Source organism: Thalassophryne amazonica, chromosome 8, assembly GCF_902500255.1.
Source record: "Thalassophryne amazonica chromosome 8, fThaAma1.1, whole genome shotgun sequence".
Taxonomy (NCBI): domain Eukaryota; kingdom Metazoa; phylum Chordata; class Actinopteri; order Batrachoidiformes; family Batrachoididae; genus Thalassophryne; species Thalassophryne amazonica.
In genome coordinates this window covers 117,175,598-117,188,129 of record NC_047110.1, presented here as the reverse complement: position 1 = coordinate 117,188,129, position 12,532 = coordinate 117,175,598, and the positions used below count along the sequence as shown (strand labels likewise).

The window sequence follows — 12,532 nt, the reverse complement described above, 5'->3', positions numbered from 1 at the left end:
TTTAGATATGCTCAATCTAATGTCTTCTATTTTCTTTTCAAAGTAATCCAAGAAGTCCTGAGCGACAAACGGAGAATGACTAACAGGTGACTGTCCATGGATAAGAAATGCTACAGTGTCAAACAAAAATTTTGAGTTGTGCTTGTTTTTATTGATCAAATCTGAATAGTAGGCTTTGTAGTCCATAGTGCAGGCTGATACTCTACAACTGCATCAATCCACGCAAATTTGGAACACCTCTAATTTGGAGCTACAGCACTTCCGTTCCATACCTCTAACCTTCTGCCTAAGGTCCCACAAGTAACCATTGAACCAAGGCGACTGCACTTTGGGAAGACAAGGCCTTAATAAAGGAGGCACAATCTCATCAAGTGTAATTTTGAGTACTGAATTCAAACCATCCACCATACTGTCTACTGATTGAGCATTCTGCAAAGTTGAAGCTAAAACATCAGGCAATCTAGCTTCAAGTTCAGTCCTAGTTGAAGTTTAATGTGTTGCTGCCAGTAACAGGCAAGGTTGTTGCCTCCACTAAATGCGGGAGTGTAAATGTAAAACTTAATAAGTGAGTGGTCAGAGGCCACCAATGCAAGGGGCAGGATACCAATATTCATGACAGCAACACCACGCACAAGAACCAAATCCAGGGTATTACCACTAATGTGCATCGAGTCCTGAATGCATTGCTGAAATCCCAATGCATCCACAATCTCCATAAATGATTACAGAGGGGATCAGAGGGGCCTATTCATATGAATGTTAAATCACCAATGATTAAAATGTTATCAGCACTAGTTGACAAGTTAGAAATAACGCACCAAATCCATCCAAGAATTCAGGAATATGGGCCAGTGGGCCTAAAACAATGACAAATAACCACGACTGATGTCCCATACTTCTGCCTCAGACAATATGTAGCATCATGGGCAGAGCAGAGAACTCAGATGCTCAAATGATTTACAGTAGTGTTCAGAATAATAGTAGTGCTATGTGACCTAAAAGATAATTAGGTTTTGAGTATATTTCTTATTGTTACATGGGAAACAAGGTACCAGTAGATTCAGTAGATTTCTCACAAATCCAACAAGACCAAGCATTCATGATATGCACACTCTTAAGGCTATGAATTGGGCTATTAGTAAAAAAAACCAAGTAGAAAGGAGGTGTTCACAATAATAGTAGCATCTGCTGTTGACGCTACAAACTCAAAACTATTATGTCAAACTGCTTTTTTATCAATCCTGTGAATCACTAAACTAGTAATTTAGTTGTATAACCACAGTTTTTCATGATTTCTTCATATCTGTGAGGCATTAATTTTGTTGGTGTTGGAACCAAGGTTTTGCTGGTTTACTCGTGTGCTTGGGGTCATTGTTTGTTGTTTGAAACACCCATTTCAAGGGGCAGGTCCTCTTCAGCATAAAGGCAACATGACCTCTATCAAGTATTTGACATATCCAAACGATCCATGATACCTGGTATGTGATATATAGGCCAACACCATAGTAGGAGAAACATGCCCATATCATGATGCTTGCAACCACCATGCTTCAATGTTCACTGTGAACTGTGGCTTGAATTCAGAGTTTGGGGGTCGTCTCACAAGCTGTCTGCGGCCCTTGGACCCAAAAAGAACCATTTTACTCTCCTCAGTTCCACAAATATTCCTCATTTCTCTTTAGGCCAGTTGATGTGTTCTTGGCAAATTGTAACCTCTTCTGCACATGTCTTTTATTTAACAGAGGGACTTGCGGGGATTCTTGCAAATAATTAGCTTCACACAGGCGTCTTCTAACTGTCACAGCACTTACAGGTAATTCCAGACTGTCTTTGATCATCCTGGAGCTGATCAATGGGTGCTCTTGCCATTCTGGTTATTCTTCTATCCATTGTGATGGTTCTTTTCTATTTTCTTCCACGCGTCTCTGGTTTTTTGTCCCATTTTTAAATCATTGGGAGATCATGTAGATGAAACAGCCTATAATTTTTTGCACCTGCGTATAAGTTTTCCCCTCTCCAATCAACTGTTTAATCAAAACTACGCTGTTCTTCTGAACAATGTCTTGAATGTCCCATTTCCTCAGGCTTTCAAAGAGAAAAAGCATGTTCAACAGGTACTGGCTTCATCCTTAAATAGGGGACACCCCTGATCACACCTGTTTGTTCCACAAAATTGATGAACTCACTGACTGAATGCCACACTACTATTATTGTGACACACCCCCTTTTCTACTTTTTTTTTTTACTAATAGCCAAATTTCATAGCCTTAAGAGTGTGCATATCATGAATGCTTGGTCTTGTTAGGATTTGTGGAATCTACTGAATCTACTGGTACCTTGTTTCCCATTGTAACACTAAGAATATACTCAAAACCTGGATATAATCGTTTTAGTCACATAGCACTACGATTAATCTGAACACTACTGTATACTTGTGACCTGTGCTGTGGAGAACTGAAAGAGCTGCAGTGGAGGACTGAAAGAGTCGCTGTGGAGAACTGAAAGAGTCGCTGTGGAGAACTGAAAGAGTAACTGTGGAGGACTGAAAGAGTTGCTGTGGAGGACTGAAAGAGTCGCTGTGGAGAACTGAAAGAGCTGCAGTGGAGAACTGAAAGAGCTGCAGTGGAGGACTGAAAGAGTCGCTGTAGAGAACTGAAAGAGTCGCTGTGGAGAACTGAAAGAGTCGCTGTGGAGAACTGAAAGAGTCGCTGTGGAGGACTGAAAAGAGTCGCTGTGGAGGACTGAAAGAGTCGCTGTGGAGGACTGAAAGAGCCACAGTGGAGATGTATTTGTATCAAAATTTCCGGTAGAACCTCTACTTTTCAGATCTGAGGTTGTACTTTGAGAAAGTTTATTACAACATGGTCAATTAACCCTTTTTTTGCCGAATCACGCAAAAAATTGAGACCATCATAGGCCCACAAAATATTTCGCCCTGTTGATATAAAAAGTGTTAAATGCCCATCTAAACATGTTCCACATCAGCAGGGTCTGTAGACATCATTGTGACACATTCAGGGGTATCCAAGGTTCAGGGGGTGGTCTTAAGGCCACCTAAATAAAATTTTAAACCCTTTTTTGTCTATGTATCTTTCAGGAAAGGACCCCTTACCGCCCCGAATTTTGTTGGAAAAGGGGGGCGGGGCAGCCATCAATTTAATAAGGCGGAGGTGACCTGTGTGGAAAAAAAGTCATTTGAGAGCTGTAGACAATAAAAACATGTCACTTTAACCCTTCCACACTTAAAGATGACCAACATCCTTAACCCTCTGGGGTCCGGGGGCATTTTTTGGACAGTTCACTCGCCTGGCATAAATGTTTATTATTTCTGTTAACAGCTCTCCCTGCAATCCCACAATCAAGTTTTATGTATCTTTTTTCAGGACAACCTGTTCTTTCATAATACAGTATATATGCTTTTGTTGGTTTTATAAATGCAATAAAGGTTTACAATCACAAATAAAGAAAAAGTAAAGCGGAAATAATTTTCCACACATTTATTCAAAACACACAGCAAACAACAATAAACAACTGTGTTTGACACTTTATAAAGGTAATTTGAGGTCTTGTGTGAAAGACTGTACAACAAAAAAGTTCAAACAATAAACACAAATGCACATTTTGAACAATATATACAAAATGTTCTATGCGTTTATGCTCCAAACCTAACTCACTTGTACTGCTAAGACACAAGCTGCACTGATGGGGCTAAATGCCCTTTTTGGCTGTCTGCTACTCCACTACAGGTCTCAAGAAGCATTTTACTGCCTTTTGGCACAAACACCTTGGCTGAAGCAACTGTGACTTTCTGTTTGTATGTGAATAATTTGCCTTGGTGTCTGGTCAACGAAATAAAATTTTGAAAAATGTCAGCCATCAAGTAACTGAAGAACCCACATCAGCTGTCATTAAATCTTTACCTTGAAGGTGAGGACCAGGTGGCTGAACTGGAACACGGTCTCCAGGTCAAGTTGGATACTGACTCGATGAACTCCTGTAGAGAGACAGAGATGATGAAGTTGATACTCCGACACGATCAGAAGTCAAGTCAAGTCTGAGACCATGCACCGGTGCTGCACTTTGCTGCATCCACAACTCCACAGAACCACCTTAGGTCCTGGATGGCAACAGCCCAGGCAGACAACCGGCCCATTCCACGTCTCTAAATAATCATTGATTTGCCACAGCCAGGGTGAAACGTGGGGTCCCCTTGGGCTTCTCCAGCTCCTGGGGTCCTCAGAACTCAGGCACCTGTGTGCTGGACCGTCCACAGAGAAGCTGATGTCAGTGATCCTCCTCATCTTAGTCTCTCTTAGTAACTGCTTGTGTTCTACGAGTACTCATGGGGCTAAAATGCAGTCAACAGTTGACTTGATGGGTGTGAAGCCAGACTGCTCCGGTTGCAGTGCTGCAAGCAGCTACAAGTGAATCCTACTGAGAATGAGCCTTGCAGGCACCTTCCCCGGCACAGAGAGCAGTGCGATACCTGTATAGGTACCATCACTCTTTCTTTTCTTTCTTTTCCTTTCTTCCAGTCTGAAGCGATGCTACCCATCTCCCAGACTGAAACAAAGATTGACTGCAATGCCAGGAGAACAGCATCTTCACCTACTTGGAGGAGCTCAGCTCCAGTACCACAAAGCCATGGAGCTTTCCTCACCTTCATCAACCTCACTGGTGAGATTGATGAATGAAATTAAATTAAAATTGTTAAATTAAATTTAAAAAAAATGTTGTGGACCTGAGAAAATGCCAGTGACCTCCTTCTTCCTCCACTCACTTGTTTCCACATCCATCTTTGAACTTCAGCCTCCATCTGTGAGTGTATAATTAGCTGTAGCAGATTATTAGCTCATTGAGTTCACATTTCTGCTGAGCTTTTGGACCATATAAGGAAAGAAGAGCAGCTGGTCGACTGTATATGTCAGCCAATGTCCAGAGTCCACTTTAATTCAATTCAATTCAATTCACTTTATTTATCTAGTTCCAAATCAAAGGTGCTTCTTCAATTAAGCCCCAGACAAAATCCAGTCTATAGTCCACTCCTGCATAGTGGTCTGAAAATGCATTTTTAGCCATCAGATACAGACTGGGCTGCTCTCTGGGACATCATGGGAATATTTGGGAGTCCTGTACGATGCTGGACATCACAGCCAGCCTAAATATTGAGGCAGTGAAATGTGGCATTGATTGGCGATGTGTTCTTTGGTACCGGTCCCTGTGGGCGATCCTTGGGTCCCACTGGAAAGACTTATATTGTTTATTGTGAACAGGATCCCTGTTAGTCATCACCATAGTGAAGACTATTCTTCCAGGGGTCCACAGAAAACACAGACATAACAACACAACATTGTACCATTCAAACAGAGTAAATAAGAAAACAAGTTCTATTTTCAGGATTACCGCAGTCCACCATCATGGGTCTTCAGCTGGTTCAGAACACTGCCACCACACTTCTGACACGTAGCAGAAAGTCTGAACATATCACACCCATTTTGGCATCATTGCACTGGCTCCCTGTCTCTGTGAGAGCAGATTTTAAGGTTTTGTTATTGACTTATAAGGTTGTTCATGGACTGGCGCCATCTTATCTGGCTGATCTGGTGGAACCTTACGTGCCGGCCCAGGTTTTGCGGTTGCAGGATGTGGGACTTCTCTGTGTTCCCAGGGTGAAGAAGAAGTCAGCAGGTCAAGAGCCTTTTCTCATCGTGCACCCACCCTGTGGAACAGTCTTCCTGTAACTGTGAGGCAGTCAGAGTCCGTGGACAATTTTAAGTCAAGACTTAAAACCTGTGGACTGGTTGGGCAAACTCCCATGAACCCTCAAGTACCCGATGGAGCGTGTAGAGCTGGTCCAGTGTGCTGCGACCAGGATGAAAACCACACTGCTCCTCCTGAATCCGAGGTTCGACCATCGGTCGAATTCTCCTCTCCAGTACTCTGGAATAGACCTTACCGGGGAGGCTCAGGAGTGTGATCCCCCTATAGTTGGAACACACCCTCCGGTCCCCCTTCTTAAACAGAGGGACCACCACCCCGGTCTGCCAATCCAGAGGCACTGTCCCCGATCGCCACGCGATGTTGCAGAGGCGTGTCAGCCAAGACAGTCCCACAACATCCAGAGACGTAAGATACTCAGGACGGATTTCATCCACCACAGGAGCCTTGCCACCGAGGAGCTTTCCAACCACCTCGGTGACTTCTGCCTGGGTAATGGATGAGTCCGCCTCTGGGTCCCCAGTCTCTGCCTCCTCTTCGGAAGACGTGAAGATGGGATTGAGGAGATCCTCAAAGTACTCCTTCCACCGCCCAACAACATCCCCAGTCAGAGTCAACAGCTCCCCACCCGCACCGTAAACAGTGCCGGTGGAGAGCTGCTTCCGCCTCCTGAGGCGTCGGACGTCTAGTCGGACGTCAGTCCACATGTGTTTTGTGAATCTGGAGAAGGCATTCGACCATGTCCCTCGGGGCACCCTGTGGGGAGTGCTCCGGGAGAACGGGGTCCGGGGTCCTTTGCTAAGGGCTATCCGGTCCCTGTACGACCGCAGCAGGAGCTTGGTTCGCATTGCCGGTAGTAAGTCAAACCTGTTTCCAGTGCACGTTGGCCTCCGCCAGGGCTCCCCTTTGTCACCGGTTCTGTTCATTATTTTTATGGACAGAATTTCTAGGCGCAGCCAGGGTGTAGATGGGGTCTGGTTTGGGAACCACAGAATCTCGTCACTGCTGTTTGCAGACGATGTGGTTCTATTGGCTTCGTCAAATCAGGACCTTCAGCGTGCACTGGGGCGGTTTGCAGCCGAGTGTGAGGCATCAGGGATGAAAATCAGCACCTCCAAATCCGAGGCCATGGTTCTTGACCGGAAAAAGGTGCTTTGCCCTCTTCAGGTCGGTGGAGTGTCCTTGCCTCAAGTGGAGGAGTTTAAGTATCTCGGGGTCTTATTCACGAGTGAGGGACAGATGGAGCGTGAGATCGATAGAAGGATCGGTGCAGTGTCTGCAGTGATGCGGTCGCTGTATCGGACCGTCGTGGTGAAGAGAAAGCTGAGTAGGGGGGCAAAGCTCTCGATTTACCGATCGATCTACGTTCCGATCCTCACCTATGGTCATGAGATTTGGCTCATGACCGAAAGAACGAGATCGCGGGTACAAGCGGCCGAGATGAGTTTCCTCCGCAGGGTGGCTGGGCGCTCCCTTAGAGATAGGGTGAGGAGCTCGGTCACTCGGGAGGAGCTCGGAGTCGAGCCGCTGCTCCTCCACGTCGAAAGGAGTCAGTTGAGGTAGCTCGGGCATCTTTTCCGGATGCCCCCTGGACGCCTCGCTGGAGAGGTGTTCCGGGCACGTCCCATTGGAAGGAGGCCCCGGGGAAGACCCAGGACACGCTGGAAGGATTACATCTCTCGGCTGGCTTGGGAACACCTTGGGGTTCCCCCAGAGGAGCTGGGGGAGGTGTGTGTGGATCGGGAGGTCTGGGCGGCTTTGCTTGAGCTGCTGCCCCCGCAACCTGACTCCGGATAAAGCGGAAGAAAATGGATGGACTTAAAACCTATTTTTATTGTCTTTTTTATGAATAGTTTTTATTTTTTATCTGTTTTATTCTTTTACTTCTGCTTTTAATTATGTATTTGAAATTTTTTATTCATTTTTAATTATTTATTTAAATTTTATGTTGTATTGTTTCATGTAAGGCACCTTGAGACAACTTTTGCTGTGATTTGGCGCATTACAAGCTAATTAAATTAATTAATTAAATTAAGTTACAGTATATCTCATTACATGTCCCCCCCCAAAAAAGGAAATAAATATAATCTCAAGAACAAATACCCCTCATTCAAGAGGTGTCCAATCCAGAGAGATCTGCGTTGACATCAAGATATGAACACTGGCACACAAATATATATATGTATAAACACACACACACACACACACACAGACACACACACGCACACACTCTCACAACACACACATTCACAAGCACACACACGCACACACATTCACAAGCACACACACACACATGCAAACACACACACACTCACACTCTCACACGCACACACACACACACACTCTCACACGCACACACTCACACTCACACACACACACACTCACGCATTCACACAAACACTCACACACGCACACACTCACACGCACACACTCACGCACACAAACACTCACACACAGGCACACACGCACACACACTCACACACACTCACACACGCACACAAACACACAGACACACACACACACGCACACACACTCACACAAACACACACACACAAAGACGCACACACACACTCACACACACAGACACACGCACACACACTCACACGCACACAAACACACAGACGCACACACACACACACACACACTTACGCACACAGACACAGACGCACATGCACACACACACACACTCACACACTTACACACACACACTTACACACTCACACACATTCACATGCACACACACACACTCGCCTTTACTTACAGACACGTGCCGTAAACGTACCGTTCTCAGACTGCCACCATTTCATTTTTCGCTCTGGCTCAAACATCGTGATGATGTTCTTGACGAGGTGGCTGTTGGGGTTGCTATGGCGATTGTAGGGCAGCCGGGAGTCACAGGTGAAGCATTTCTGCTCATCCTAATTAAGAAAAATAAATCAAAGGAGTCATATTTTCAGCAAGCTTATACAACCCCTGGCAAAAATGATGGAATCACCGGCCTCGGAGGATGTTCATTCAGTTGTTTAATTTTGTAGAAAAAAAGCAGATCACAGACATGACACAAAACTAAAGTCAAATGGCATTTGCCAAGTCAAGTTGCCATTTCAAATGGCAACTTTCTGGCTTTAAGAAACACTATAAGAAATCAAGAAAAAAAGATTGTGGCAGTCAGTAATGGTTACTTTTTTAGACCAAGCAGAGGGAAAAAAATATGGACTCACTCAATTCTGAGGAAAAAAAATATGGAATAACCCTGTAAATTTTCATCCCCAAAACTAACACCTGCATCAAATCAGATCTGCTCGTTAGTCTGCATCTAAAAAGGAGTGATCACACCTTGGAGAGCTGTTGCACCAAGTGGACTGACATGAATCATGGCTCCAACACGAGAGATGTCAATTGAAACAAAGGAGAGGATTATCAAACTCTTAAAAGAGGGTAAATCATCATGCAATGTTGCAAAAGATGTTGGTTGTTCAGTCAGCTGTGTCTAAACTCTGGACCAAATACAAACAACATGGGAAGGTTGTTAAAGGCAAACATACTGGTAGACCAAGGAAGACATCAAAGCATCAAGACAGAAAACTTAAAGCAATATGTCTCAAAAATCGAAAAATGTACAACAAAACAAATGAGGAACGAATGGGAGGAAACTGGAGTCAACGTCTGTGACCGAACTGTAAGAAACCGCCTAAAGGAAATGGGATTTACATACAGAAAAGCTAAACGAAAGCCATCATTAACACCTAAATAGAAAAAAAACAAGATTACAATGGGCTAAGGAAAAGCAATCGTGGACTGTGGATGACTGGATGAAAGTCATATTCAGTGATGAATCTCGAATCTGCATTGGGCAAGGTGATGATGCCGGAACTTTTGTTTGGTGCCGTTCCAATGAGATTTATAAAGATGACTGCCTGAAGAGAACATGTAAATTTCCACAGTCATTGATGATATGGGGCTGCATGTCAGGTAAAGGCACTGGGGAGATGGCTGTCATTACATCATCAATAAATGCACAAGTTTACGTTGATATTTTGGACAATTGAAAGGATGTTTGGGGATGATGAAATCATTTTTCAAGATGATAATGCATCTTGCCATAGAGCAAAAACTGTGAAAACATTCCTTGCAAAAAGACACATAGGGTCAATGTCAACAAGCAGATCTGATTTGATGCAGGTGTTAATTTGGGGGATGAAAATTTACAGGGTGATTCCATAATTTTTTTCCTCAGAATTGAGTAATTCCATATTTTTTTCCTCTGCTTGGTCTAAAAAAGTAACCGTTACTGACTGCCACAATTATTTTTCCTGATTTCTTATAGTGTTTCTTAAAGCTAGAAAGTTGCCATTTGAAATGACTTTAGTTTTGTGTCATGTCTGTGATCTGCTTTTTTTCTACAAAATTAAACAACTGAATGAACAACCTCTGAGGCCGGTGATTCCATAATTTTTGCCAGGGGTTGTACAAGTCACCAAAGGTTTCTGTCAAAAATCCACCATGCAGGGACATCAAAAGTGACTGAAGATCTCACTGACAAGTCATCTTTACAGAAGAAGCTGTCAGAGTAAGTGGAGGTGAGGAGAAGAACCACAACTGACTTTAACTCCCCAAATGCCAATCAAGTCCAAAATACAGTGAATAAAGTGATGAAGCCCAACCGACTAAACCCCCAGAACACAGAGTCAGCGAGCTCACCTGTATGTGTATTAAAACCTCCAACTATCAGAACTTTATCAGCACGTCATCACTTACAAGAAGTCCCTGCTGACGCTTACCACCCTCAGCTGGAACCAACCCATGGCTCCTTTTTGGGTTGCCCCAGCAGTACTGGTTAGGTGGCACCTGCTGGGCGACAGCAATAGTTGCTGTTTGCCGTCTACCAGATGCATGCTGATTCAGGAAATTGGTTTCTCTGGTCCTCCTGACCCTAGGGGGCACTCCAAATTTGAATGAAAATGTAATTGTTGAGTGCTCAACAGAGGCTTGACATCCTACAGAGTACATCCCTCCCTGGTCATCACACTGATCTTTCAGCTTGCTGTACCCGGCCAGCTCTCTCTCATATGACCATTCCATGTTGGTTTCCCTGAGCACAGTTAACTCCTTCAACTTGACAGCCTTTGACTTGTCTGACTAGAGAACAATATCAGGTCGGAAAGCTGTGACCGGGATGTGGGATGGGAAGAGAACCTCACCCTCATCTGATGATACATGATGATGATAGATACTTTACTGATCCTTCACAAGAAATGATGCTGTTGCAGCTCACTCAGACATAAATTTCATACATCATTAACATATAATATCAGCAGGGGTGGTGGCCAAGTGGTTAATGCGCTTAGTTTCAGTTCAGAAGGCTCTGGGTTCAATTCCCACCCCCGCCACATTTCTCCATGTAATGTGGAGTTGCGTCAGGAAGGGCATCCGGCGTAAAACTTGTGCCAATTCAACGTGCAGATCCACCTTGGATTTGCTGTGGCGACCCCAAGTGCTAACAAGGGAGCAGCCGAAGGGTCTTACTTTAACATATAATAATATCAAATCAAATCAAATGAAAGTGCAAAACCACAGACCTCAATGTGCATTAAACAGCCTAATAGCAGCCGGGAGGAAAGTCTTTCTAAAACACTCTGACTTGCACCTCGGTGCCAGCAGCCTGTGACTGAAGGTGCTCCAGGTGATCACCTCCAGGGCAGGGAGGGGCTGAGACATGTTGGAGCTTTGAGGGCATCCTGTCCTCGGTCACCTGCTGGACTGGTGGACGTCCTGAGCCAAATACAGAGTCTGCTTTTTTAATAAACTTATTCAGCCTGTCGAATGTCCTCTCCCCAACAGACTACTGCAAAAACCACAGCACTGGCCGCTACTGTGTGGTAAACAGTATGAAGCAAGGGTGGGCAGATATTAAATGACTGTAGCCTCCTTAAAAAATACAATCTCCTTTGCCCCTTGTGATACACAGACTCTGCCTGGCTTTTCCAGTCCAGCTTGTGATCCAGCTGCACACCCAGGAATGTGTGGTTAGAAACCACCTCCACCTCTGTGCCCTCGAGGGTAACAGGAGCTGCATGGACCACTCTGCCCCACCTAAAATTCACAATCATCTCCTTAGTTTTTCCGGTGTTGAGGATAAGTTGATTGTGCTCACTCCAGTTCACAAACTCCCCGATGTTCCTCTGTACTCCTCCTCGTCTTGTCCCTGAATCAGATTGACAACTGCTGTGTCATCTGAGAATTTCTGGAGAAAGCAGTTGCTGGTGTTATGCTTGAAATCTGCAGTGTAGATGGTGTAGAGGAATGGTGCCAATACTGTTCCCTGTGGTGCCCCTGTGCTACTCAGGATGGTATCTGAGACACAACTCTGCAGACGCACAAACCGCGGCCTGTGGGACAGATAGTCCACACACCACTGGACCACTGATGCATCCACCTCCATTCTCCTCATCTTCTCAGCCAGCAGCACAGGACGGACGGTATGGAATGCACTTGTGAAATCAAAACACAGTAACCTCACAGAAGCATCAGCTGTATCCAGATGTGCAGAGGTCCTGTGCAGCATATAGATGAGTGCATCATCCACACTAATATTTAGTTGGTGGGCAAACTGTAGGACATCTGTGTGAGGTGAGGTTTTCTGATGTTGTGTCTGAACGTGTGGACATACACTGTATCTGTAAAGTGTCCAAAAGGACTTTGAGGACCTGGTTGTGCTGAGATGTGTACATGATGAAGTGATGAACTACAGCCAGCAAGACAAGCTCAAGTGTCCCTTTTTCCACAACCTCTACAGATGATTGACTCAAACTGC

At 44.7% G+C, this 12,532-nt stretch overlaps 1 protein-coding gene across 1 annotated transcript in view; it reads right to left on the bottom strand.

The window, feature by feature from the left end:
* The window catches only part of lamb4 (laminin, beta 4), a 320,650-nt gene extending 308,481 nt beyond the window's left edge, over positions 1-12,169 (bottom strand). Inside the window, exons 1-5 of the mRNA XM_034175562.1 lie at positions 11,887-12,169; positions 11,360-11,490; positions 10,720-10,857; positions 8,501-8,636; positions 3,921-3,994 (exon numbers count right to left, since the gene is read on the bottom strand). Coding sequence (XP_034031453.1) covers positions 3,921-3,994; positions 8,501-8,636; positions 10,720-10,857; positions 11,360-11,490; positions 11,887-12,169 — 762 coding nt within the window. The remainder of the gene's footprint in view (positions 1-3,920; positions 3,995-8,500; positions 8,637-10,719; positions 10,858-11,359; positions 11,491-11,886) is intronic.
* Between the last annotated feature and the right edge of the window lie 363 nt (positions 12,170-12,532).